Source organism: Zosterops lateralis (genome assembly GCF_965231275.1).
Source record: "Zosterops lateralis genome assembly, chromosome: 19".
Lineage (NCBI taxonomy): Eukaryota > Metazoa > Chordata > Aves > Passeriformes > Zosteropidae > Zosterops > Zosterops lateralis.
In genome coordinates this window covers 2096996-2123425 of record NC_139779.1, presented here as the reverse complement: position 1 = coordinate 2123425, position 26430 = coordinate 2096996, and the positions used below count along the sequence as shown (strand labels likewise).

At 45.9% G+C, this 26430-nt stretch overlaps 1 protein-coding gene across 1 annotated transcript; it reads left to right on the top strand.

The window, feature by feature from the left end:
- The first annotated feature begins 243 nt into the window (after positions 1-243).
- Positions 244-18478, top strand: APPBP2 (amyloid beta precursor protein binding protein 2). The gene is made up of 13 exons (XM_083875024.1): positions 244-406; positions 8598-8686; positions 9364-9515; positions 10019-10142; positions 14190-14358; positions 15207-15296; positions 15722-15789; positions 15873-15978; positions 16277-16401; positions 16534-16619; positions 16937-17127; positions 17505-17670; positions 17875-18478. Exons 1-13 carry the CDS (start codon positions 266-268, stop codon positions 18126-18128), a joined length of 1761 nt encoding a protein of 586 aa, XP_083731150.1. The 5' UTR covers positions 244-265; the 3' UTR covers positions 18129-18478.
- Positions 18479-26430: the final 7952 nt, after the last annotated feature.

The window sequence follows — 26430 nt, the reverse complement described above, 5'->3', positions numbered from 1 at the left end:
GGGAAGGGCATCGGGAGCCCCTCGAGGAGCAGACAAGGCTGCGGGAGCCCCGCGGCGTGAGGAGAAGCGGGAGCCCCTTGAGGAGCAGCGGACAAGGCTGCGGGAACTGCGGGGCGTCAGGCGGGCAGGGCATCGGGAGCCCCGCGGCGTGAGGCGGAGCGGGCAGGGCATCGGGAGCCCCGTGAGGCGGAGCGGACGGGCGGGCGGGAGGCGGCGGGGCGGAGGGAGGGAGGGAGGGGAGGGAAGGCGGCTCCGCACAGCCAAGATGGCGGCGGTGGAGCTGGAGTGGGTGCCCGAGACGCTCTACAACACGGCCATCTCGGCCGTCGTGGACAGCTACGGGCGGGCGCGGCGCCGCGACATCCGCTCGCTGCCCGAGAACATCCAGTTCGACGTGTACTATAAGGTACGGGCGGCGGCCCGGCGGGGACGGGCCCGGCCGGGCCTGCGGGACGTGGAAGGAGAAGCGGCCCCGGGGGGCGGCGCGGGCCTGGCCGGGCCGGGGGCGCGGGGCTGAGGGGATTCGGGGTCTGGCCGGTGCGGGCACGGCCCGGGGGGTTTAAGGACTGTGGGGACACCCCAGCTGCGGCTGGAAGAGCGGCGGCTCCGAGCTCGGGCCGTGCTGGGGCCTTGTGGTTCCCCCCGGGAGCCGCCCCGAGGCCGCCGTGAGGGGCTGGGGGGGAACGCGGGGATGAGGCCTGGCCTTGGGGGTCTCGGGGGGAAAGGTGCTTCTCGCCATTGAGGAGCAGGATGAGGCCGAGCCTGGCTGTGCTGGAATATGTTTTTTTTTTCCTTTTCCCTTTTTTTTTTTTTTTTTTTTTTTTTTTTTTTTTTTTTTTGTGATAATGTATTGGGCACGGTGATGTCAGTGGTTGAGGAAGCAGTTTTGCCGTGGTCTGGTGGTATAAATGATCTGGGAGGAAGCAGATGGAAAGGACTGACGGTTGTTGTTTGATGCTGTGGTTTATTAGCATTAAATTATTCCTCGGTGAAAAGGGGCTGTTTCTCGTTCAGCTGCCCCCTGGAATATACGGATTTGGTGTAAAAGGTGCACTGAGATGGTCCATTAATTTCTTATTGTCCACTGAACAGACATTTCATTCATGTGCAGGAACAGCTGGAAATGAGCATTCATCAGGGGAGAAAATGTCTATAAAACCCTAAGATGAGGATAACCCTCCTTTCCTCTGCCAGCAAATTTCTAAAAATTCAGGAGTTTTGAAATGAAATAATTCTTTAGACTAATCTTTATGAACCAGGAGTGATGACCCATCATATACATGAGGAGTAGTAGCATTTACTGGTGAGAGAGAAATTGCTTCTCTAGCATGGAAACAGGCACGTTTATTCTCTGTGTCCTGGTTATTTCATGTCTGCCTGAGATGCTGAGAAGGATGGAAACCCATTTTTATGGCATATGAGCATGCTCACAGATAATGATGTGATTGACACATCAGCTAAAGACTAGAGATAGGATAATCACCATGTGGAAGAATATTTTTGGAGGGTAATAAGTATGACCCTTGACAAATAAACTTCCATGGTATTATCTCCTGTTCATTCAGGTGAGAGGATGGTGCTCTGTGGCTTTTAACAGCATGAAACAAAACCTCCTTCTGATGATAGAAATATCCAAGGAGATGTTTTTCCCAGCTGTTTAAAAACTCATCTGTAGGTGAGCTTAGTACATCACTGACTTTTTATGCTTTTATTAGCACTTTTGAGTGCTTGCTTTGGAATCAGCTTTATGCTGAAGGAGGTCCAGCAGCACATTTGATTTCTGAGACTCTCAGTGTGTACCTGGGTCTGTCACCTTGCTGGCCAGATGATAATAAAGGTGATAAGAGCCTGTTCCCAAAGTGTTTGTGTTGTTTGGACAGTACAGCTGCTGTTAATGATGGTGGGTGATGGAATCATGGACTGGTTTGGGTTTTAGGGACCTTAAAGAGCATCTCATTCCACTATCCCAAAGTGCTCCAAGCCTGTCCAGCCTGGCCTTGGACACTGCCAGGGATCCAGGGGCACCCACAGCTCCTCTGGGAAACCAGAGCCTCACCCACCTTAGATATTTTGTCCTAATCTCTAATCTAAACCTGTTCTCTGCCAGTTTGAAGCCATTTCCCCCTTGCTTTTCCTGTCATTTCTGTGTTTCACAACTGGAATTTTTGGACTGTGTGAGGTGTACCAACGTTCCTCTTACCCACATCCACAGGACGTCCTCACACAGAATAAACCAAACTGGGCCATGCCTGCAGTGAGTGTTCTGTGCTGTAGGAGTGGGCTGGGCTTTTGTGTCCTCAGTGTCACCTTTCCTGGGTAGGACAACCAACTTTGAGTGACCTGGTGTAGAGAGTGGCATTTTGGAACCGCTTCAGGGTCCCTTCCCTCCCAAACCATCCTGTGCTCCTGTCACTTTCTCATTAACTTATCCATAAATATCCCTAAACTCTGCATGAGGAGGTGAAAGGAATTCTCAGCCCTCACTGGGTGGTGTCTGCCTCAAAGATCACACATCTTCTCAAACTGTTTGCATTTCTCTGTGCACCTATAGGACACCTGGTAACTGGTTCTGGAGTCTCTTTTTGGCTGAGAGCAGCATCAAACACATCAAAAGTGTCATTGAGGTTGGGCTGGGGACAGCATCCCTCTCACAGTGTGTGTGCTGCTTATTTGCTGCTTTGCTCCTGGGTAGTTATTTTGAATATCAGGTGGATATTAAATCCCAATTCATCATAATGAGCCATATTCCCGATGTCCTGACTGTTGAGTTCTTTAAAGCAGAATTTCCAAAGCTTTTGACAGCCTTTGCAGTAAGGGAGACTAGAAAACATCTAAATATTTGTTACTACATGGTGTTTGTTGCTGTTTTTCTGTGTCAGTTATTTGTTAGCATCCTGTATTACTTTCATTCTGTGATGATTGAAAGGAAAAAAAAATGTTTCCCATTCTTCACACATAACTTTAAGTAATAATTTTTAATCTAGGTATTAGTCATGGTTTGTGGTCCTTGAGAAACCGTCACTGATTTTTTACAAAAAATTAAAGGTGGTACCAGATTTTGTTTTGGTCTGTGGCCATACAAAAAATGTTTTTATTACATTCATTGGTATTAAGAGTCAAACTGAACATTTGCCAGGCTTGCCCAGGTTGATTCAGAAGCTGGAGGTGAGAAACAGCAGCAGAGACAGTCACTGTGCTGTTATTTAAAAGGGAAGAAAAGGTCTTGGTGTTGTTGTTCCCCAGGGTTTGGCTCTATTGTCATAACTTACTGCCTTTATTTCCCACTCCTCAACAAATCCAATTTGCTTTACCTCTGCATCCTCCAGAATTGATAATTTCTGGGCTATCCTTACACACCTGAGCGGGGAAAGGGTCTGGGATTGCTGCAGCAAGTTCTTGTGGCTCTGCTAAGGCCTGGGCTCTGCTGCAAGGTGACAGGAACAGGCAGGTTCCTCATACTGAGCATATTTATCTTTCTGGAGCATTCTCAAACAGTGACTAAAGCTCAAAACAAGGCACTATCAAATAATCACGATTGTGGTAAAACAACAAACCTGCTCTGCTGCAGGAGGGTATCACTGCATATCTCTCTCTTTTTTTTTTTTATTCCAAGCACTGTTTGACTTTTCCTTGCCACCATTAGAAAAACAAGAGGCAGAGCAGGATGCTTGTGAGGATATCCTGGAAATTTCCCAGCCTGCGTTTGAGCTACAAAATATTTAAATGTCTTATTAATCACAGCTGTATTTTGAGGAACTTAATAACTATTGTTACAAGTAACACCTGCCTCTGGGGGGGAAAAAAATAAAAATGTACACTCATATCATACTTTGTTTCCTTTGGGTGTTTGCCAGGCTTGTGTATATCCTGGTTGGGTTTTTTCCTAGTTAAACTAGTTGGGTTCTCTTGGTTTTTTTGGGGGAGGAGGGTGAGAGAGGGTGTGTAGGTTTTAGAAGCCAAAGAAAGAAATATGCTGCATCTCATATAACTGAGATTCAGCATTATGAGCAAAATGCCAAAATTGTATATTAAAAAGTAATGACAGCTGGAATAAACTGCGAGTCCAACAAAAAATCTCCACAAACAAACCAACAAAAACCCCCTGAAAAATCAACTTATTATATTCTATAGTTTGTTGGGGTGAGGATAATGTTTTGAGGGAGGGTGTTCCTGTAAATTGTCAAGTTTGTTGGCAGGTTTTGAACTCTCTAGTCAGTGCCTTGTTCAGATTTCAGTTCTTTCCCCTTGTGCCTCTGCTTTATTCTCTATTTTGCATAATTATCTCCTGACTTTGGTTCTTTTGCTTTAGTGTTCCCTGCCCCAGGTATTTGTTACAGTTACACGGTGCCAGCCTCATCTTGGACTGGTCTTGGTTAACAAAGAGTTTCATCCCATGTTCATGTTCCTTTTGGAATGTCTTTGCTGGATTGTGTGTTTCTCTTTTCTTCCAATTGATTTTTCTTGAAAATTATTTGTTCTTGGAACCTTTTCTGGTGAGATCATTAGCCACAGGAGCAGCTGGAGATGACATTAATTTGGTTTCTGTCACTTTTATGTATTCTTTGAACCGAAGAAAATGAACAAACAGGAATTTGCTGACTGTTGACAACAAGCAGCAGAATGTCCGTTCTCTGCATTGCAGCAGAGGTTGAGTTTACTGATGGGGAATCATTATAAGCATCATTTCTGTCCATTAGAATAAAACAAGCTTGTCCCAAGGCTTCAGTCTCCAGGGGATGTGATGAGAGTGAGAAGGATGAGCTCCCCTGAAATGAAATGTGGCTGTGCTGCTGCTTCAGTTCTGAGCCAAGGTCACCAACAGAGTGTGAGGGGGCAGAGCACCCACAGCACCCCAGGGTGAGCCCACAGAGCCTGAACCCCTCGTGCTGCTCTGGGTTTGGGGTTACAAATGAAATATGTGTGTGGGAAGGTGATTTCATACACTGCACATCCTCTCTGTCACCTGGCAGGAGCAGAGTGTGCACTGAATATTGCTGGGCTTAAATCAGATCCTTCCAGCACCTCTTCAAATTAAAGCCTCACAGTGCAGGAGAGTCATTACCTCATGAGTTTTTGCCAGTTATTATTATTAACACATGCCTTATTTCTGTGGTCTAAATTTAGATGTCAACTGAACTGTCTTTACTGGTTTGAAACTTCTTGTCTTCTAACTTGTACTACTCAGACTGATTTTATTTTTTTTTTTTTTTAACCTCTAACTCTGGGTTATGTTTCCTCATCCTGATTTTTTCCAACTTCCCTTCCTTTCCAGTATCCTTGTTGATTGTGAGACACCAGAACTCATCATAATTGAGATAATGAGGTCACATCATGGACAGAGGTGTTGAGCTCCTGCTGAACAATAATTCCCATTTCCAGTTCATTTCCTCTGGGCTGATTGAGCTCCAAGTAGGCTGAGTTTTCCCAGTTCCTGAGGAGCCTCTCATGTTTTTGTGACTGAGGCACAGACCTTGTATCTCTTTGTGCTGGACCCTGTGGAGCACAAACTCTGCTGCTCTGGCCCAGCTACAGGGAATGTTTGGGGTGTGCAAGCACTGGGCTCTAAAAATTGTCTCTGAATTCATTCTAGTTCAATAATATTGGGGTTTTTTTCTTGGTTATTTATTTGATTGAGGTTTGTACACATCAGCCTGGTAGTTGGAATTGTGCTTTCCAAGGAGAGCTGCAATTTTCCTTTTTTTTAATGCCTTAAACAATATCCAGTAGAAGCAGTGCTTGTCCAGAGGGTTTGTAGATGATTTTGAAATTGATCTAAAAGCATGGAATGTACCTAAATTTCAGCTGATTATTTTGATAATGAGTCATTTGTCAACAGATTGATTCAGTGAACTGTTGACCTGGAAAAACTTTTTCCTTCCTTGTTGAGTGGGAGGGGGAAGATGGTGGTTTCAGTCCAATTTTTTTCCCAAATTCTGTTTCAGTACATTGTCCTTCCCCAGTCTGGCCTGATACTCCATGTTACATTATCAGGCATTACAAAACATCCTGGGGAGCTTCTTGGATTTCCTCTGTAATTCTTACTGAAATATCCATGTTTTTTTTCAATTCTCTTCCAAACCGGAGCAACAGGAGCATATTTTTCAAATTGCGTCTTCTTCAGTTCCTCTTCTGGAGGATCCTTGTACAGCTGGCTGGAATTTACCCCATCTGCTTTAAAAAATGATTGAAAAAAATTTTTTTTATTATGTTTTCAGAAAGTTTTGGTGGGTGGTTTTGTTTTTTTTTTTTTTTTTTTTTTTTTTTTTTTTAGCTTAATCTACCCAGGGAGAGAAAGACAATAATTTTAACAGAATTATGATATAATAATAAAGTTACAAGTTAATATCATTAATATGTCCAGAGCTCTGTGTTCATGTCAGGGCATGTTTTTCTTGAATCACTGTTTTGTTGTGTTTTGGTGTTATGTAGCAAGGCTGTGGTCAGGAATTGTGTCTCTCTGGAGCTTTAACAAGAGAATCATTTCTTCAGTCCTCCCAACAGCTTCTCAATGAGTGGTGCTGGATCTCCTGGAATTACTTCACAGTTTGACGTGCACTCACTATTTCCATGTCAAATTTCATTTGAAAGTATTGCTGTAACAGCCACAACAGTTCTAAGAGGCTTCCAGCTGAGTTAATTCCTCAAAATGTTTGCCAGCATGTCGAGGGAAGGGGTTACAGGGATAGTAAAAGTCCCAAGGATGTTGTATATCAAATCAGAGCAGTGAAAAATTGCAGCTTGGACTTTGGAACCCAAGCCAAACTTGACATGTGCCCGAAATTATTGATGTTCCAAAACTGAGGCTGCTGTGGGACCTTCCCCTCCCTCCCACCCCACCAGGCCATTTACTCCTTGGCAGTGTCACAATCTCCTGTGAGAGGGATTCTCTCCTCACAAGAAGTATTTATGTAACCTCATAAATATATAAATTTTTAAAAGTCTTACTACGGTTAATTTTTGATCAACCAGGACTCTCTGGGATTTTGGGTTAGTGCTGCAAGGTGATAGGAGGGAGTGATCCTGTGTGTGAGAATTGTGAAATGTGATAGTATTTTTGGTTAAATCCTGCTCCAGTGCTTTGGGGATGTGTCTCAGCTTTTTCTCCAGAAATGATCCCATCCATTATTGATGGGATGCCCACCTTCACTTTGGGCATGCAATTTAAACAGCTTTTTTTTTTTTTTTAACTACAGAAACTACATTTCAGTTTTTACAGCACATTCACTACGAGACAGCTGTGCTGAAGGAATGAGAACATTTAACCATGACTGTAGCTTTTAAATACAGCAGCCTTGGCTGTTCCTTCAGTGCCAGAGAGAATCCAGCAGGAGCTCTGATCCCTTTGAAGTGCAGGGAAATGCTGCTTTATCTGAGCAGTAACTTTACATGCAAACTTGCTCTACTTTTTAAAAGACTTTTTTTTTTAATGTTCCCCCAGCAAAACAGATAACGAAAAAGAAAAAACATTCATTTTTGGCAATTGACATTATTAGGTCAGAGTATTTTTGAAGGTTTTTTTTCTTTGTAGGTTGTGTTGTTAAAATAACAAATTTGCTGTGCTCTAGAGCCAGTGTCATCTGCTTTTCTAAGAAGAGTTGACTAGAATTAAATTTCTGGCTGGAGATGTTCTCACACGCCGTGTTTGGAATATTAATTCATCAGCTCCCAGTGTTTGTAGAGAAAAAGATGAACCAGGCACCAGATGCTTATCACTGGAAGCATTTTAAGGCATTATTAAAACGGGGAGGAATATTAATATTTTCATTTAAGCACCGATGGTGCCTGTGGCAGGTGTGGAGTGGTGCTTCCTTAGGTCATGTACCCTCCTGTGCTCATCTCTGGGTCAGGGCCTTTCAGATAATGGGAATTAATAGTTCCCAGTGGATTTCCCTGACATTTATTTGCACAGTCCCTTTGTACCTGTGTAAATCCACAGCATTCACAGCCTGATTTGGCAGAACTTAACCATGCACTGCATGGACAACTGCAGGGTTTGTTGTGAGCAACTCAGCTGATAAATTTGCTTATCTGTGGGCACAAAACAAACCAGTGCTTTTATTAAATGCATGAACAGACTCCAGTTCTGCCATTTACCTGTGGAATCTCAGGTGTCAGTGGGGACAGGGCTGGTGTATTGGTGAGTGACCCCTTGCAGAACTTGTGGATTTGGGTTTACTTATGTCTGATCTATTTGTGTTGCTTCATCCTCCATTATGTGTCATTTAAACATATTTGGAAAGCATTTGGTATCAAAACTGTCAATTGTATTTTTTACTGACCTCACTTGGTTTTGTCCTGGATTTGGAGCTCACATGTGGCAGTGTTTTAGTGTTGCAGGAGGGCACAAACACCTGGAAATACACCCACAGTTTAAAAAAACCCCAAAATCCTTGAAACCACTTATGGATCTCTCATAATTCAGCTTTTAACACTGAAATTGTGCTCCTGAGGTGAAATCTGATACAGGAACCTACTTTTTCATTTCAATGCTTTAAAGTCTAGATTTCATCATAAATTATCTTTTCTAGTAAGCTGAATTTCCCAGAAAAACTCAATTTTAAGATTCATTTCCCTGTTTGTTTTTTGTTTTTTTCCAGCTTTACCAACAGGGCCGCTTGTGCCAGCTGGGTAGTGAATTTTGTGAACTAGAAGTTTTTGCAAAGGTGCTACGAGCTTTAGATAAAAGGTGAGTATTTTAACAGATCAATAATTCTCATGTCACCTCTTCATCTCTCCATCTAGGAAGAGATGTTAAAAATAAAAAAAGGCACAAACAAGAAAAACAAATGATGTAAAACCCCCCAATTGCTCAACACCAGAGGTCGGTGCCCGGAGTCGCTGGGAGCAGCAGTCACAGCACCCATTTCCTGCTGATTTAGCAAATCCTGAGGGAAGCTGCTGATGGGATTGCCCCAGTTTGAAGAGTTTTCCTGTCATTCAATATTCCAATTTGCAGCGTTACAGAACTTGACTGTTTGAGAGCAGATTCTTTGTCACCAGACTGAGCTTTGAGTGCTCAGACACGGGTCCCACCCACAGCATGTGTGATGGTAACGGAGTCATCCCTGAGGGAGGGGGGATTTGGGGCTCCTCCCTGCTGAGTTTGAGCTGGAATCTCTCTCCCAGTTTTAATCCTGTGTGTGGGCAGCCTGTGTTCACCTTCCAGGGAAGGGTGTCCCTGTAAAGAACTTTGTGGTGGATCACCCCACACCTGGGATCCATCAGCCTCACAGGAGGGCTTGTCCTCATCTGCTCTGAGTTTGATGGAGCCTTGGGCTGGATTTCTCTCCTTTGGAATCCATGAGAGCCATGACTGCTTTCAGACCTTCATGTGTAACCAAATTCTGCCTCTCTTTGTCACAGACATCTGCTCCATCACTGTTTCCAGGCTCTGATGGACCATGGAGTCAAGGTTGCTTCTGTCCTGGCCTATTCCTTCAGCAGAAGGTGCTCCTACATTGCAGAGTCAGATGCTGCTGTGAAAGAAAAAGCAATCCAGATTGGCTTTGTTTTAGGTAACTGCTGCTTATGGGCTCTTGGCTTTTTCAGTTAATCTAACATTAATTCTTTTCCTATTAAAGGTAGATCTTTTAAAGAGCTGTGTGTTTTTGGAATGGAATTTTTAGAAAGCTACTGCGTGTCTTAAAATAAATATATTGCATTTTAATATCTAAGAATGTACAGACTTTTTAGTTCCAACAGTTTAGGTTTAAAATTGGTTTGCAAATGTGATGAGAAATTTGCATGATTTTAGTGTAGGTAAGTTTTGGGAGTTTTTTGACAGAAATCTGTAATATGAAAAACCCATCCTAAACCAAAGTATTGTTTCCCTCAGCTGTAGGAGAATCTCCTCTCACATTTCATCATTCCAGGTCAGGAGGTTTTGACCTTGACAGGATTTCTGTCTGTAGAAACAGTCTGTAAAATAAATGATCATCTTGCAAGACCTGAGCAAACCCTTTTTCTCTTGAAAACACATTGTCCTCTTCAAATTGGTGTTTGTTGGTGATTTTTGCAGGGGGTTTCCTGTCAGATGCAGGCTGGTACAGCGATGCTGAGAAGGTTTTCCTGTCCTGCCTTCAGCTGTGCACCCTCCACGATGAAATCCTGCACTGGTTCCGTGCTGTGGAGTGTTGTGTCAGGTGAGCTCACCCTGAATTCCCGGGAAATCTTGGATCCACCCAGCTCCAGATGCTCCCCCAGTGTTGTGCTGCAGCAAAACACTTTCCTGGCTAGAGCTGAAGATCAGGAGGTGCTTGTTTTACACTAATCCCTGGATTTTCAGCTTCTAAGTTGGCAGCACGGTACAATGGATTAAAAAACCCAATGTTTTGCTGCCCTGTGTAATCTCTCATGGGTAACACTGCTGGATAATAACTGTGGTCCAGCAATTCTTGTTTTCCCAAGGATTCTTGCATGTGAAGGAATGTTCTTTGTTGGACTTTGCTGATGAAATTCTATTTACTGCAAAGAGAATTTGCCTAATTCAAACGCAAACAATATAGATACAGCTGAGCAGAACTAAAGGCAAAACTTACCTTTCCTGATTCCAGATCCAGTGAGTTCTCTTGCTCCATGCTGAGTGCTTAGCTCTGGGGCTGGGTAAAGATCTGGATGTCCAATCCTTGTGGGCACCTGAAAACATTTGGAGAAGGTTTTTTTCTTTGCTGTTGGGGTTTTGAAGCTGCCTTGTTCCTGCAGAGGTTCACATTTCATTGACAGAGGCCTCTGTTGCTCTTCCCCCTGTGTGCTGAGGTGTGAGGAGCTGCAGGCAGGACCTGGCTGGGTTTTGTTGCTCTCACCACGACCAACCTGGTTTTGCACACTCCAGATGTGCCCAGGGGCACCTGGAGGCTGCTGGGCAGAGTTAAAATAGGAATTTTTAATTTATTTTTTTTTAGCTGCTGTAACAAAGAACAAAGCATGTGCTGTATTTATCTGAATCTAGAGCAAAACTTGTTTGGAAAGCTGCTCCAAATAAAGCCCTGCATCTTGTTCATGGTTGGGCAAACACGAAGAGTAAAGAAGCTTTGCCAAGAGCTGCTGCTGTCCTGTGCCAGCCCCAGGGCCATGGCAACACTGCTGTGCCTGGTTCTGCTGGCCAGAATTCCAGAGATGGTGCCAGGAGCCTGGCACACACATCCAGCTTCCTAGAACTGGGCAGTGATGGATATAGAGCCACTGCTTGGTCCTTTGCCTCCTAATTAATCTAAAAAAAGTTTTCTCCTTGTATCAGGCTCTTTGGCAAGCTGGAGGAGTTGCTTAAAAATAACTCTGTCACCTTCTCCAAATAGAAATGAAAAGAAGGGAAAGAAAGGGAGGGAAAAAAAAAAGGGGGAACTGTGTCTGCTGGACAATAGTTGTGGAGAGGAGGTTTTTATGCTGTGCTAGAAGAAAGCATCCTGTGTTAGAGTGAGCCCCTCTGACCTGGGCTGTTGGCTCAGTCTGGTGAGACATCCATTGTTCCCTGGGGAGCTCTGCTGGGACATCCCCCTCTGGGCAGCAGGGGGAGTGGGAAGTGTTTTGGCATCTCTAAACTCTCAGCACTGATGGTTTGGGGTTGTATCAACCTGAAAGAAGGTCAGACCCTTTGAGAAGGGCTAAATCTGTAAAATCTAAACACCTTAATGTGGCAGAGTGCAGTCATTATGCTCAGTTTACTGCCTTTCAGCTTGAGGATAAACTTGGTGCTGATCCCACTGCAGGAGGTTCTCACACTGGATTTAGGGGGAGTTTTAAGGAAGCAAAATTCAATTCCAGATTTTGAAAGTACCACACTTTTTTCAAGTGTCAGCTCTTGCTCTAAAGCTAACAAGTCAAATCTCTGGGAGCTGAATTAATACATTGCATTATTAATAGAACAGAGTTTAAAAAACATGTGAAGTTTTGTGTTATTTAATCACAACTTGGTGTTTCCTTGCCCTGGCAGTTGTAAATTCTGTGGAGAAGCTGGGAATGTGTGAGGTTTCTCTGAGTTTGTACCCTTCTTTCCTGGGAGTGTGGTGCTCCTTTTGGTTTTGCCTTCTCTCACCATTCTGTGTTAAACAATAAGGTACAAATGCACAACACAAATATGTGGTTCTCCCGCTTCATTGTTGAACATTTGGCTGTTTTCTCCTGGTGGTTTTAGACTTCCTAAGCTGCTGCCTTGGCTCTGAGAGACTGAGTTTGTTGGGGGAGGTTAGTCCCCAAAAGCTGTTATTGCAGACATCAAAGGAGGTTCAGAGCCATTAGCATAAACGTCCCGAGGCCTTTTCTCTTCCTCTTGGCTTTATCTCCTAAGATTCCTTTGGATTAATGAAGGATTTTTCTGTTACTCAGAACTGGATCACGTAAACTCTGCTTATCCTAGAGGATTGGCTTGGGTTTAGCTTGGTTTTGGGGAGATTTCTTTGTTTCTAGTCACTATCAGTGAAGCATCCAGACACTGGATATGATCTTTCCCAGGAGCTTATCTAAATTGCAGTGCTATCCCCAATGATTATTCCATTACATGGGATTTGGGCTCCGTGGTTTTGATGTTGCACAGCAGCTCCCAGCTGAATGGTGTTGGCAAAATGGGTTTTTCTCTTCAGACAAACTGTTTACTTTATTTCTTCTCTTGATTTCTTTATAATTCCTGTCTCTTGTTGCTGGAATGTTCCTGTGACCAGGCACACAATGCACTTGTACATGGTGTTTGGTTCTGAGGCTTTATTTAAGGAAAAATGTGGGTGTTGCTTTTTGCTGTCTGGTTTCTCACTGGAGAATTGGGAGTTTGTGTAGCTTTTGCTGGGTTTTGAAGGGCTTTTCTTTTGATGTTCCCTTTGTGCAGCAAATTCACATCTGTTATTGCTCACCTTCACTCCCTGCTTAGGGAAATGGGAATTTAGTTCCTTTCTTGTTGCTGTTTGAGTTTGGTGATGTGTTTGGGTGGGAAACTGAGGGACAGGGTTGGGCAGGTTGAGGTTTTAGGATGAAATGAGCTGTATTACTGGGGGTATTTATTATATAATATAGTATTAATTACTGCTATTAATGGCTGCAATAGCTTAAATATGGAAAGTGGAAACAGGATTAGAAAAGAAACTGAGCAAAACCTTCCCTGTTCATTCCTTCCCCTTTAACAGTTGGTTGAAAGTTTTATCCTAATATAGCATATCCAGGCTAAAATGTTGTTTCTGTACATTAACCCATAGAGTTTGAGCCTCTTGCAGTGCAGCTTCTCCTTGTTTCCCTTCCCTCTGTGCAGTTCTCTCCCTGTGCTGCCCTGATTTCCCAAGCCTTGCCTGTGTTTTCAGTCTGTTACTCACTGTCTAATGACACATTTCCAGCAGGGGCAGGGGAGGTTAATTCACCAAAATTCCATGTCTGCTCCCTGGCAGGTGTTTGCCATGGAGCAGGAGCAGCTGCCCTGGCTGGGAATCCAGCTCTGCCCTCGGGGCTGGGAATATCAAAACACACCCATTCCAAATGCACCTCGTTAAAGCCAGTGAGCATCAGCCTGCACCAATGCACAAATTCTTTGGTTTTATTTATAACAAGTGCCACAAGCTGGAACTGTAACTTCTCTGGAGAAACAGGAGCAGGTTTCATCAATGCTCTGGGTGGTTTTGGCTGTGTTTGGGTGTTGATCCTTCAAATGGGAAGGCAGCAGGGTGAGAAAGAGAAGAGCAGGGGGTGTTTCAGTTGTTGTGGTCAATGAAATGATCTCTCCTGGGGGAGATGGATCTCATGTGGAATGGATGTGGCTAAATCTTATTTGAAGACCTCCCCCAAGCTCAAAGCAGAAAAATACTCACTTGGAGCTCCTCAGGGTTTGGAGGAAAATTGTAGGGATGCAGCAAAATGAGCTCTGTTGTACTTGCTGTGGCTGTTTGAGTTTCACCCTTTGGGAGGGAGGTGGAAGGGATTTCAGACTGTGTAGGGCAGGGCTTTGGGAATGGAAACTCAGCAGTATTGGGAGGAATGGATGGGAAATGGGAATTTTTATGGGAAATAACACACAAAGGCACCACACCAGAGTGGTTCAGTGCAGAACTGTGTCAATAGGTCAAATCCTGTGACATCTCCTCAGGAAAAGCTGCTGCCCTGTGCCCAGGCAGGGCAGTTGTGCTGGGCTGGCACAGCTCCAGCCCTGTGAGATCCCTGGTGCTGCTGCATGCAGAGCTTCCCCAGCTCTTTCATCAGCTCTCTCTGCCTCCCCCAAGGTTGCTGCACGTCCGGAATGGGAACTGCAAGTACCACCTGGGAGAGGAGACCTTCAAGCTGGCCCAGTCCTACATGGACAAGCTGGCCAAGCACGGGCAGCAGGCCAACAAGGCGGCGCTGTACGGGGAGCTCTGCGCGCTGCTCTTTGCCAAGAGCCACTACGACGAGGTGGGTGCCACTGCCAGCCCTGCTCTGCTCCCCTGGGGCCTGTGTGACACTGCCACCCCTCACAGCCCTGCTCTGCTCCCCTGGGGCCTGTGTGACACTGCCACCCCTCACAGCCCTGCTCTGCTCCCCTGGGGCCTGTGTGACACTGCCATCCCTCAGTGCCACCCCTCACTGCCCTGCTCTGCTCCCCTGGACCTGTGTGCCACTGCCACCCCTCACTGCCGCCCCTCACTGCCCTGCTCTGCTCCCCTCAGATCTGTGTGCCACTGCCAGAGCAATAATTCATTGTTCTGCTGTTGTTGTCATGTGTTAGTCTATAAGCTCTTCATGGCATTTGCACCAGTGTGAAGATACATGTGTTACCTTGCCCAGATGTGTTGGTCAGCTGGAAATGAAATGTTATAAAAGCTTATTTTAATAATTGAAAATGAATGGCAGAACACAGCCTCTCCACCTGGTTTGTAAAACTGTGTCTTAGGTGTAACCACTCCAATGGTTTTCTTTTAACCCCTAAGTTCACTGACAGGGTGTTGTCCTGCACAATGGGAATTGTGAGGATGGATTAAAGATTATAAAATACCCTGTTCTGTCTGTAAAAATCATTGCACTATTATAAACCTTAGATTAATCTAAGATACTTACATATTCATAATTAACCTTAAAAGTGGTCTTTAAGTCTGTCTCTTAAGACGTAACTGGACAACTCATTACACATAACCAATCAAACTGGATATTTTAAATTTTGCAATGTAAATGACCAGCTTTCCAGAGGCAGGTAATATTTTTTATTAATGTTCCAATGCTGTGAAGCTCCAGCTTCATTGTGTTGGTGCCTCTCTGTCCCCCAGGCCTACAAGTGGTGCATAGAAGCCATGAAGGAGATCACAGTGGGGCTGCCTGTAAAGGTGGTGGTGGATGTGCTACGACAAGCCTCAAAGGTAAATCTGAAATCTCCCCAGAGTTTTGAGCCCCAAACTGCTGCCAAGGGTGGCTGAGGAGAGGTTGTTACCTCCAGAGTTCTCCTCTGGCCTTAAGGGTTGTTGTTTGTGTTGGTCTCAGAGTGGGTGGAGGGGTTTGTTTCTGTTTGTGTCTTTCTGACACTGAGCTGCACGAGTGTGTGACAAAGTTAACCTGAGAACTTCCCTGGAAGGGCTCTGGTCCCTCTTTGGTCTGGACTAGTACAGCGCAGTCCCTTCAGTCAGGCAGGAGAAAATAAGGAGTTTATTAATGCTGTGCTCCTTTTCTTAAATAACCGAAAAAGTCCTTTAATAGCCACAATGATATTCTGAAATTAAGACCCCCAGTGAGTGTGGCAATGTCTCCCTGAGTGCACAGCTGCTCACACTTCCCTTCCCCTGCCCAGGCCTGTGTGGTGAAACGGGAGTTCAAGAAGGCTGAGCAGCTCATCAAGCATGCTGTCTACCTTGCCAGGTAAGGGCCATTTAAAAAAAAAAAAACTTTTTTAAAATTCCACTCAGCTTGCCTCAGTTTGTAATGGAGCTGTGTTTGTGCAGGGAGCATTTTGGAGCCAAGCACCCCAAATACTCCGACACGCTACTAGACTACGGATTTTACTTGCTCAACGTAGACAACATCTGCCAATCTGTTGCCATCTATCAGGTAGGCAGCAGGGCTTGTTCCTCTTGATGTTTTTCATCTCTCAGATGTTGTAGTTAATTCATGGAGATAGAGAATAGTTGATTTAATTACTGCAATCATGATGCTTAAAAAAAACTCCGAATGCCACCCGCTGTGGGGTTTTGCTTTCTTTGTCTTCCTCTGACTCATGTCTTTTATATAATTAGTGTCTCAAATATGTAGAGAATTTCAGAGCCAGTAGATCCATCATAGAGATGAATTTTGGGTTTGTTTTTTTTCTGTGTTAACTGATGAAATTGTATTTTTGGAACCCTTGCAGACAGCGCTCGATATCCGGCAGTCAGTATTTGGAGGTAAAAACATCCACGTAGCTACAGCTCATGAAGACTTGGCTTATTCCTCATATGTTCACCAGTACAGCTCTGGGAAATTTGACAATGCACTGTGAGTACAGCAAATAGCAGCACAGTTAATGTTGTAAATGAAGAAAAATGTTGATTGTATTAATATTTCTAAATTTTTATCAGTGGACTGCTGATGTACATAAACATATCCTGAATTTATTTCAACTCTCAGATTCCATGCTGAACGTGCTATTGGCATTATCACACACATTCTCCCAGAAGACCATCTCCTCTTGGCCTCTTCAAAGAGAGTTAAAGGTAGTTCCTTTTGCTGTTTGAATCATTTGGATGTGTTCGCCTGGTCCCTACCAGCAATGTAGCTTGGGTTGTCTTTTCAAGGAGGTGTTTGTAGTCCTTGGTGTTTATAGCACACTTATAAAATACAAAAAACACCAAACTTGTAAGACTTAACTAGACGAGTTGGAGTGGGGGAGTAAAATTACAGAATATAAAAATGTGTTGGGAGCTTGGCACAGCAGAGTGAAAGCAGTTTGTGACACACAGAGCCTGGAGCTCTGTCTGGGGTCCCTGGCTCTGGGCTGGGCACACTGACAGCTCCTGTCTCCTGCCCCCAGCACTTATCCTGGAGGAGATTGCCATAGACTGTCACAACAAGGAGACAGAGCAGAGGCTGCTCCAGGAGGCTCATGACCTGCACCTCTCCTCGCTCCAGTTGGCTAAAAAAGCCTTTGGGGAGTTCAACGTGCAAACAGCCAAACACTACGGCAACCTGGGCAGACTGTATCAGTCCATGAGGAAGTTCAAGGTAAGACTTTACTCCTGACCTGAAATCTGCAAGACAACTGAAATGTGTCACTACTAGTGAGGGCTTTCAGTGTCCACAATTCCCAGTTCAGTTGGTGTTGGAAAACTTGTGCTTTATCATTCATCCCAAAAGCTTTGTGCAAAAATAATCCATGGAGATAAATGATGCCCTCAGAGGGTCTCAGAGAGCTTGGTGCTGCAATCTGCTGATGGGTTTAACTAAAGAATTTGGAGATGTTTGGCTTTGTAACTTTTTGCCTGTTACAAATGCTACTGTTCGAGCTGCTACATAGTTAAGTTTCTTTAAACTAAGTTTCCCCTCTTTTTCTGGGGTGGTGAGTGGTATGTGACTGACCTGTGTGAATCTGGCCCTGACAGGAAGCAGAGGAAATGCACATCAAGGCCATCCAGATCAAGGAGCAGCTCTTAGGGCAGGAGGATTATGAAGTTGCCCTCTCCGTGGGCCATCTCGCCTCCCTCTACAACTATGACATGAACCAGTATGAAAATGCTGAAAAGCTTTATCTGAGATCCATAGCAATTGGTAAGTGTGACTACAGGAAACTGAAGTTAAAGTTTTTAGAAAAGAAACTTGGCTGTTATGTTCTAGCCACAAAATGTTGGCTAGAGACTAAGCAGAGAATTTTTGTTAGGCAAATTTTGTTGGTAAAAATAACCCGAGAACTCAGAACGCAGCCCGTGGATATTTTACCTCTCAATTTAATTTTTTTCTCTTGGCTCCCTCTAGGAAAGAAGCTTTTTGGCGAAGGCTACAGTGGACTTGAATACGATTACAGAGGTCTCATTAAACTGTACAATTCCATTGGCAATTATGAGAAGGTGTTTGAGTACCACAACATTTTGGCCAATTGGAACCGGTTGCGGGACCGGCAGTTCTCGGTGACGGATGCGCTGGAGGACGTCAGCACCAGCCCCCAGTCCACGGAGGAAGTGGTCCAGTCTTTTCTGATGTCTCAGAACCTCGATGGACAGAGCAGCTAAGAACTTGGTCAATTATAACCAGTTAAGGTTTTTTCCCCCAGGTTTACAGGGGGAAAAGTCATACTGTGAAAAATCTTTAAAACCATGTAGTTCTCTGGGGGCTGGAATTTGCATTGAAACACTGGTCCAGTCTACTGAAGAGTGCCCATACGGATGAATGTGTGTTAAATTCCTCTCAGCATGTGTATGGCATGTTTAGTTCGGCTCACATTTTTAACTTGGTATTCCCAAAAAAAAAAAAAAAAAACCAAACAAACAAACAACCCCCTTCTTTCTCTCTTCTTTCAAAAGAAGCTACTTTGCAGAAAAGTCTGCAAGAAAACATTAAATAAAACTGTTTGAGTTCAAAAGAGTTGCATTCTTATTACGGATGGAAGGTTTCATCGAGAGCTTTCTGCTGATTCACAGAGAGAACAAAAGCTGTACTCTGAGGAGCTGTAGGAGAAAGGTCTTGCTGCTGTATCACTGTAGCAAAGTTCATGGTAAATAGCCAGCAAAGGGAGATGTGCTGGCCTTGGCTGCTGCCTTACCAAGAAAAGTGGCAAAGACCCACTCTGGAGAGCACCATCCGCTCGTTGAGTGCCACCTGTGCTGTTGTGGATGCCCTGAACTGGACCAGTACAGATCCCATAGACCAGCAAACCACAGTGTCCTCGGTGCCACCACCAGAGCTCCCCCTGAGCAGGACCAGGACACCTCAGTGGACCAGCCTGCTAAAAAAAAAAACACCTGTTTTGGACCAGTGGCTTTAATTTAATATTTCTGCCCCTGCATTCACTTTGACGGTAGAACTCTCTCATTTAGGTGTCTGATCAGTGCAAATGATATCCATGTGATAGATCCAGAGCTAGGAAGTGAATTGATGGTTTGTCTGTACCCAGTGAGCTTCTGCAGAGATTCCTGGCAGTGCCACAGCTCCACACGCTCCACTCTGCTGCAGCTGCTCCTCCTTTCCTCTCCCACGGGCTCTTCCTCTGCTAACGGAGGCCATACCTTGTTTATACCAGTGAAGAGTTTTGTATTCCAATCCAGTTCCATTTTCTGTTTCTGGACAACACAACTTACTGTACAGTTCACAGGGGTCAGTGGAAAATGCCAAAAAGCACAACAGGTCATTTTTTTTTTTTTTTTTTTTTTTGTGATGCTTCATTTCTACATTAAACAAGAGTACAACCAGAAACCGATTCCTTATGTTACTTTCCGAAGCAGAGCTCAGCTGTACAGACCCTCTGAGAATGCCTCTCTCACTAGCTTGTCTTAATTCTTCTTCTCCTGGGGGCTGCGTGCTTTGTGTGGCTTTGGGTTCAGGTGTTGTTTTGGGGTTTGTTCTGTTTCCTGATGTTGACTGATATTTGGAAGTCTGTGTAACACGAGCTAGAACTGACTCACTGCTGTTACCTCAGCTCTGCCAGTGGCTCCAGCAGGGCCCTGGCTCTGGGATTCTGTGGGTTCTGTCAGTTTGGGGGTTTCTCTCCCCTTCTTTTCAGGGTTTGGACCTTGGCCAGTCACAGCTGGGGCTTGTCCAGCTCTTCCTGGGGCTGGGAGTTCTGTTTGGGGTCTGGATTTTCATTGGTTTGTGGGGTTTGTGGCAGGGAAAGGTGCTGGATGATCTTCAGGGAAGAAACAGGTTTTGGACATGACTTGGAGCTTAATGGCTCTTCCAAGAAGTGAAATTTTACAGGCCAATAGTTCATATTCTGGTGCCTTCAAGTGTTGTTTTTTGGGGGGGAAAGGCTGAGTAATATCAACTTTAAAATGCAATGACATAATTAGCAAATGCAAATTAATGATTGCATACTTAGAATATCTTCACTGAGGTGAAAAGAAGTATTTGCATAAAACCCCCTGTGGTATTAGGACTTAACTGCAGTGTGTCTGCAACAGCTGCTCAGTGAAAATCCAACTTAGTTATGTGTGGATTTAAAATGTGATTTATTTATAGCATTTTTTTGTTTATGGCCGTGTAGGAGCTACAGACAAATTCAGCTATACAAGACAAAACCTTCTTCTCCCTTAATGCCCATGGCACTGACAAGTTAGAAAGTTCTTATGAGTTCTTAAGTCCTATTAAAAGTTATTTAAAGTTAAACAAAGTACATGACAGTGTCTGAACTCGGGCAGGAAAGTGGTTTAAAGCTGTCCTGGAGAACCTGAGTGATTCTGTACTGCAGAAATGTTAAAGCTGCCAGCTGGGTGTGTGGGTTTACACTGACACGGGCTGGAGATCCTTTATCTGCTCAGTGATCCCAGGCTTGGGTCTCCAGCTCTTGGCTGAGGAATCCCAAAGGTCTGGGGGCTGTGTTTGGGATCAGGAGCTTTATTTGACTGACACCAGTCAGTGGCCTGTATGAACCACTGCTCCTGTTCCAGCCCAGGCCTGTCCCTGTTCATGGTTTGCCTTCAGGGCAGGGCAGGCTGGGCAGGAGCCACACGTGGTGACACAAAGGTGTCCCTGCAGTGTCTGTTGGTGGCTGCAGTCCCAGCTCTGGGGCTGCTCCTCTGTGTCCTTCCCTAGAGCTGCTCCACCAGCAGGATCAGCTGGGCTGGGAGGGAGGAAGGTCCTAAAGCTCCCTGGGAATCCCTTTGGTGGAGAACTTGGCCAAGGGCTGTTGTGGTGACCCTTGAGGGCTCTGGCGTGTTCCTCCTGTGCCTGCAGGGAATCCTGGCTGGGGCTGGGCTGTTCCTACAGCTCCATGTGCCAGGGCACGTCCCTTTGGAGCACGGGGGGCTGGCAGGGACAGCTCTGCTGCCTCCTGGGACAGCTCTGCTGCTGCTGCAGGGACAGCTCTGCTGTGCTGACCCCGTGGGGTTTTGGTTCCCTGTCTCCCAAATGGGGCCGTTCAAGGCTCTGTGTTGGCACCCGGAGCCTGTCGGGGACGCTGTGCTGCTGCTGTTTGTGGTGCTCTCTCTGCTCTCACCACTTGTTTGATGCTTTTGAGGAGGGGGAAGCTGCTGGGATGGTGCCGGAGGCAGGTAAACGATTAATTGGGGTGGATCTTGTAGCGTGACTCCAGTCCTGCCCCGGGCAGAGCTGAAAGCTCTGCAGCTCCCTCTGCTCTCCTCCTGTGGGGTTTTCCAGCCCCCCGTGGCTCCCCTCTCTGGTCCTGCCATAGCTTAGGGCAGGTTTTCCATGCACAGCAGGGTCAGCAGTGGGGTGGGGCCCTGGCACGGTGGAACATCCATCCAGGAACGAGTGATGGGCATTTCTAGACGCACAACGCGCCCACCAGGGGCTGTGTGGGGCTGGCAGTGGAAGGGCAGACCTGGGAGTGGAAATGCTGTGAAATGCATCTTTTCCTTGAAGGTGAGTAAAGGAATCACCCCAGAGTCACTGGGTGCGAGTGGTGAGCACGGGTGTCACCTTCAGGTAAATTATTTTCACTGTTGGTGAAGTTAAACCCTCAATATTTTACTTTCAGTGGGAGGATCAGTGGAGGATCACCTTTGTTTGGATCAGTGAGGGGGGAGTTTACTCGAGGTGCCATTGCTGCTTCTCATGGTATAAAATGCACATTGAAGTTCATTCCCTTTTCCAGTCCTAAGTGTGGGAGAGCACAGGAGGGAGAACTCCCCGTGCCTCACACAGGGGGAAGCTGTTGGGCAAAGCCTCCCTGGGGTGATGTGGATGGGCTGGACTCGGGCTGGCAGCAGGGCAGGGGCTGCTGGGACCACCCTTTCAGCAGATCCTTCCTCCTGCTGCCTGTGCAGAACCTGATTTTATCTGGAAATCCTTGTTCCCTTGTGAGAAAACTGGCCAGTGTCAGTCCAAAGCTGTGTTTGACACTCCTGCCCTGGGACCCTCGTGGAGGGCTTTGGGGAGAAATGAGGGAAATTTCCTTTGTCCAGAAACAAACTCCAATACCTACAAAGAACTGGCAGCACTGGGAATGCTTTTGTCCCTAAATCTCAGGAACGTTTTGGGCAGTGACACAGGTGTCCCTGGGTGGTGTAAAGTGTGTGCTCTAGGGTCTCGTATCCCACTACTCCTTGCAATCCTCGGTATCTATAGCATGAGTGGCCTTAGTGAGTTTGTTGAAGTGCACATTTCTTTTTTTTTTTTTTTTTTTTTTTCTTCTTTTCAAAAGTAAATTTTAAGATGGAAAAGATATATACTATATAAATATATAGAGCTATTTAGAAACTCGGTTTGTGGTGCACAAGTTCAGTGTTGGATCGCTAAATACTCGTCGCAGGTACCATGTGTGTAACTTTTCTTTTCTGTATGTTCCTTTCTGGGAAGCAATGTTGCCATGGTAACTACAACTTTACAATTTCTTTACTACTTAATGATGTGAATGAATTCTACATTTTATTGAATATTACCAGGTTCAGTACTATTTTTATACTTTATTGAACTACAGGGGATTTTAATTTAATAGCATTAAAAAAAAAAAAAAAAAGAAAAAAAAAAAAAGATGTTGCTTGAACTGTATAACTGTATAAATTGAACTACTTACACAAACCCACCTCTAAAACCAGAATCTCCACCTGTAGTGCCACTTTCATTTATATAAAAAGTATCTTGCTCATTACTAGACCTTGCAGCCCCCTCCTCTCTGTGGTGTCAGGACGAAGGTTTTGTTCCCCACCCCTCCCTGCCCTCCTTTGTGCCCACGGAGCCATCCTATGTTTGTAACCAGCATTGTGATATTCTGTAACTGTATTGCTCAAATGAAATATTGACCTAATAAATAGAGTGTTCCCGCAGCCTGGAGTATCTGCAGTGAATTGGTTACAGCTTCCCTTCCCACAGAGCCTGGGCTTGCAGGAGAAGGTGAAATTTTTGCCTTGGAGGGTAAATCCCTATGGATGGGGCTTGTGTTGGTGCCTGTGGAATGTGGGCAGTGGGAGGGGGCAGCCCGTGGTACTTGCAAGATGTGGATCCTTCCCAGATCCTTCCTGGATCTTTCTCTTCTTCTTGGTCTTTTTTCCCCCTAAAGCAGCCCTGGGAACACAAAATCTCTGCTGTGAGTGTGCACTGGCAGCACCAAAGCATCTCATGTGTCTGCCTGAGCACAGAGAGGGTTAAAAAGCAGCATTTTTGGGGGTTTTATTTTCAAGCCATCAGGTTTGTGTTGTTTGAGTGACCTGCAGCTCCCCAGCTGTGTGTGGAGCTCAGGCAGAGGCCTCCCCTCATCTCACAGGGCTGAGATTTCCATTTTTAAAGGCAAAATGCCCTGGAACACTGCCCTGGCTCTGAGAGCCCAGGTCAGGCTGGGGCCGGGCTCATGAGGGTGACCCTGGAGTCCCTGGGGCTCTGCTCCTGTAGCCTGAATTCGTGAATGGAAATGGATATCCCTGTGGCTGTGTGTGCTCCTGCAGCTTTCTCAATTCTTCCCCTTTTCCTCGGGGAAGTGACAACTGGGGAGTGCTGGATCCAGACTGCCAAGAACAAGCCAACCACAGGAGACTCCAAAATAATTCTGTTTGCTGGTGTGAAGGAAGAATTAACAGCAGCAACCCTGAAACTTCTGCCCAGGTGAAGGGGAAACTGAGGTATGAATGAGGCTGATTTTTGGAGAGAGCAAGTCCAGCTGCCTCTGCCATCTTCTAAAATCCAGCAGCAGGGAAGGCAATCCCTGTGCATTCCATCCTCTAGTTTATTCCAAAGATTTTCTGATCCTACTTGGAGCAGGAGTCCTCGAAGGTGAAATCTTTCCTCTTTGCTCACGTCGCCTGCTCAGGAAATTGAAGTTATTTCTGGCAGAGCTCAGTTTTCCTTGAAAGCTTTCCTGTCATTCTAAGTCACCTCAAATAAATCCTGCTGGAAAAATTGTGGGCTAATCCAAGTCCTGAGCAGCCTTTAGTCTTGCTCAGTTCCCTCTTAAACCAGTGTGACACTTTGAGGGCAGACAGTGTTTTCCTAAAGCAGCCACGGGCACTCCTGCATTGGGTTTACCTTTAGCTGGAGGAATTATTCTGTTATCCAGAGAAAATTCCTCATGAGCCAGGTCTGCACCACACAAATGTGTGTTCTGCTGCCCCAGGAGGTGAGACACAACATCCTCCCACAGCCCCTCAAGGCCAGGGCTGTGCCCAGGGCCAGCACAGCCAGGAATCCCAGGCCCTGCCCATGTTTGGGGATGGGATCCACATTTAAAAAGGAAATTTGTTGTCCTGATTCTAAGAATGGTCCCCCAAAGTGGTCTAGGAAGGTTTTTTCTTGCTTAGGTTCAGAGCTGAAGGCAGTAGCTGAGCCCCCACCCAGCTGTCCCATTCCAGCACATGGGAGTGAAGGATCTTTGGGTTTTTTACTGGAAGATTGCTGGGCCAAATTATTGATATTTCTGATCTTTTCTTAAAGCCTGGATTGAACCATAAATCAAATGCAGCCAACCCCAAAGGCCAGGCAGAGTCATTCAGAATCCCAGAACCATTCACGCTGGAAAAAAGCTTTGGGATCATCAAGCTAAGGGTGTTCCAGCCCTGCCAGCTCCCTGGGTGAGGAGTTTCTGCCTCAGCAAGGAAAGGAGCAGCTGCTGTTTTCTCCAAAAGCTCTTCCATGATTGGGGATTTTACAAGAGGAATGAAGTACTGAAGGGAGGTCTGGTACTTCCAGAGCCTTAATCCAGCCCTGGTGTTGATGTACAACCCTTCAGGATCTCCAGGATCATCAAAAAATATGATCCCATGGTTTAAAATAACAGAATTTTCCTTTTGCTGGGCTGGAGCTCGTTGCTATGATGCTGCAAGTATTGCAGGACTTTGTGGTGCCAGGAAACCATGGAGACAGCCTGGATTCCCTGCTTTTGTTCAGGTGAGGATGCTGCACTGATCAGTTCCCACTGACCTCTCTGATGGTGTCTGGGAACATTAAAAACCCCTCAAAGTGACTGGAGGGCAGAAGTGATCCTGGTGAGAGCCCAGTCTGTGCTCTGAGGGTTTAACTGGGTGGTTTCTGGATGTGGCTGCACACACAGATACTTTGTCACTGGGAATACACAGGAACAGCCCTGCTGGCCCATCCTCTGGGCACTGAGCAATCCCAGCCCCTCGGGATGTTCCTTTGCATTTCAATTTTAGTTTACCCAATTTAGATTTGAAGCTGTTACAGAGCAGATTGGACATTTCAGAGGTAAAGAGAGAGAGGCTGGGGAGAAAAGAGATGAGAAACGAGCTGGTTCTGAGTGCCTGACAACTCCCACAGGACATGTGGCTGTGTTTTAGCAGCGTGAAAAATAGGTTTATGTGGGACAAATCCTCCTTCCCGGGCGGGCTGTGGCACCTGTTTGTGGCAGAGCCGGTGCTGTCAGCACTTGCCTCTCCCGTCCCTGTGTCATTGCACCTTTGGGTGTGCTGGAGTAACCAGTGCAGGCGCTGGGAGGCACAAACACCCTGCTACAGGTCGGGCTGCATTTTTCCTGGGGAAGACAAACGTGTGGCTGGGCTGGGGTGGGCCCAGAGCAAACCACAACTATGTTGGAGCATCCAGATTGTAAGGTAGGGACACTTTAATTACCAGCAGCTGGCAACAAAGGGATGGCTCATTGCTCACTCCCTCCCCGGCTGCAGGAGCTTCTCCAGCTGCTGTTTGCCCTTTCCCATGTCTGGAACAGCAGCTCAACCTGCCCAGATCCTCCAGCACTGATCACATCTTCACCTGCTCATCCTTCTGGAAGAAATCCAGGTGTAAAGGCTTTGTGTGAGCAGGAAAATGTTCACCCTGCTGGGTGTGACAGTGGCTGTGTGAGTCCCTCACCTGTCCCTGAACAGGAAAATGTTCACTCTGCTGGGTGTGACAGTGTCTGTGTGAGTCCCTCACCTGTCCCTGAGCAGGAAAATGTTCACCCTGCTGGGTGTGACAGTGGCTGTGAGTGCCTCACCTGTCTCTGAGCAGGAAAACGTTCACCCTGCTGGGTGTGACAGTGGCTGTGTGAGTGTCTCACCTGTCTCTGAGCAGGAAAACGTTCACCCTGCTGGGTGTGACAGTGGCTGTGTGAGTGTCTCACCTGTCCCTGAGCAGGAAAATGTTCACCCTGCTGGGTGTGACAGTGGCTGTGTGAGTGCCTTACCTGAGTGCCTTACCTGTCCTTGAACAGGAAAATGTTCACCCTGCTGGGTGTGACAGTGGCTGTGTGAGTGTCTCACCTGTCCCTTAACAGGAAAATGTTCACCCTGCTGGGTGTGACAGTGGCTGTGTGAGTGTCTCACCTGTCTCTGAGCAGGAAAATGTTCACCTTGTTGGGTGTGACAGTGGCTGTGAGTGCCTCACCTGTCACTGCTGGGCGGTGACCTTGCAGCTGTTGGAGGTGACAATCTCTTTGACACGGCTGTTCCTGAAGGTACAACTGATTTCAAGCTG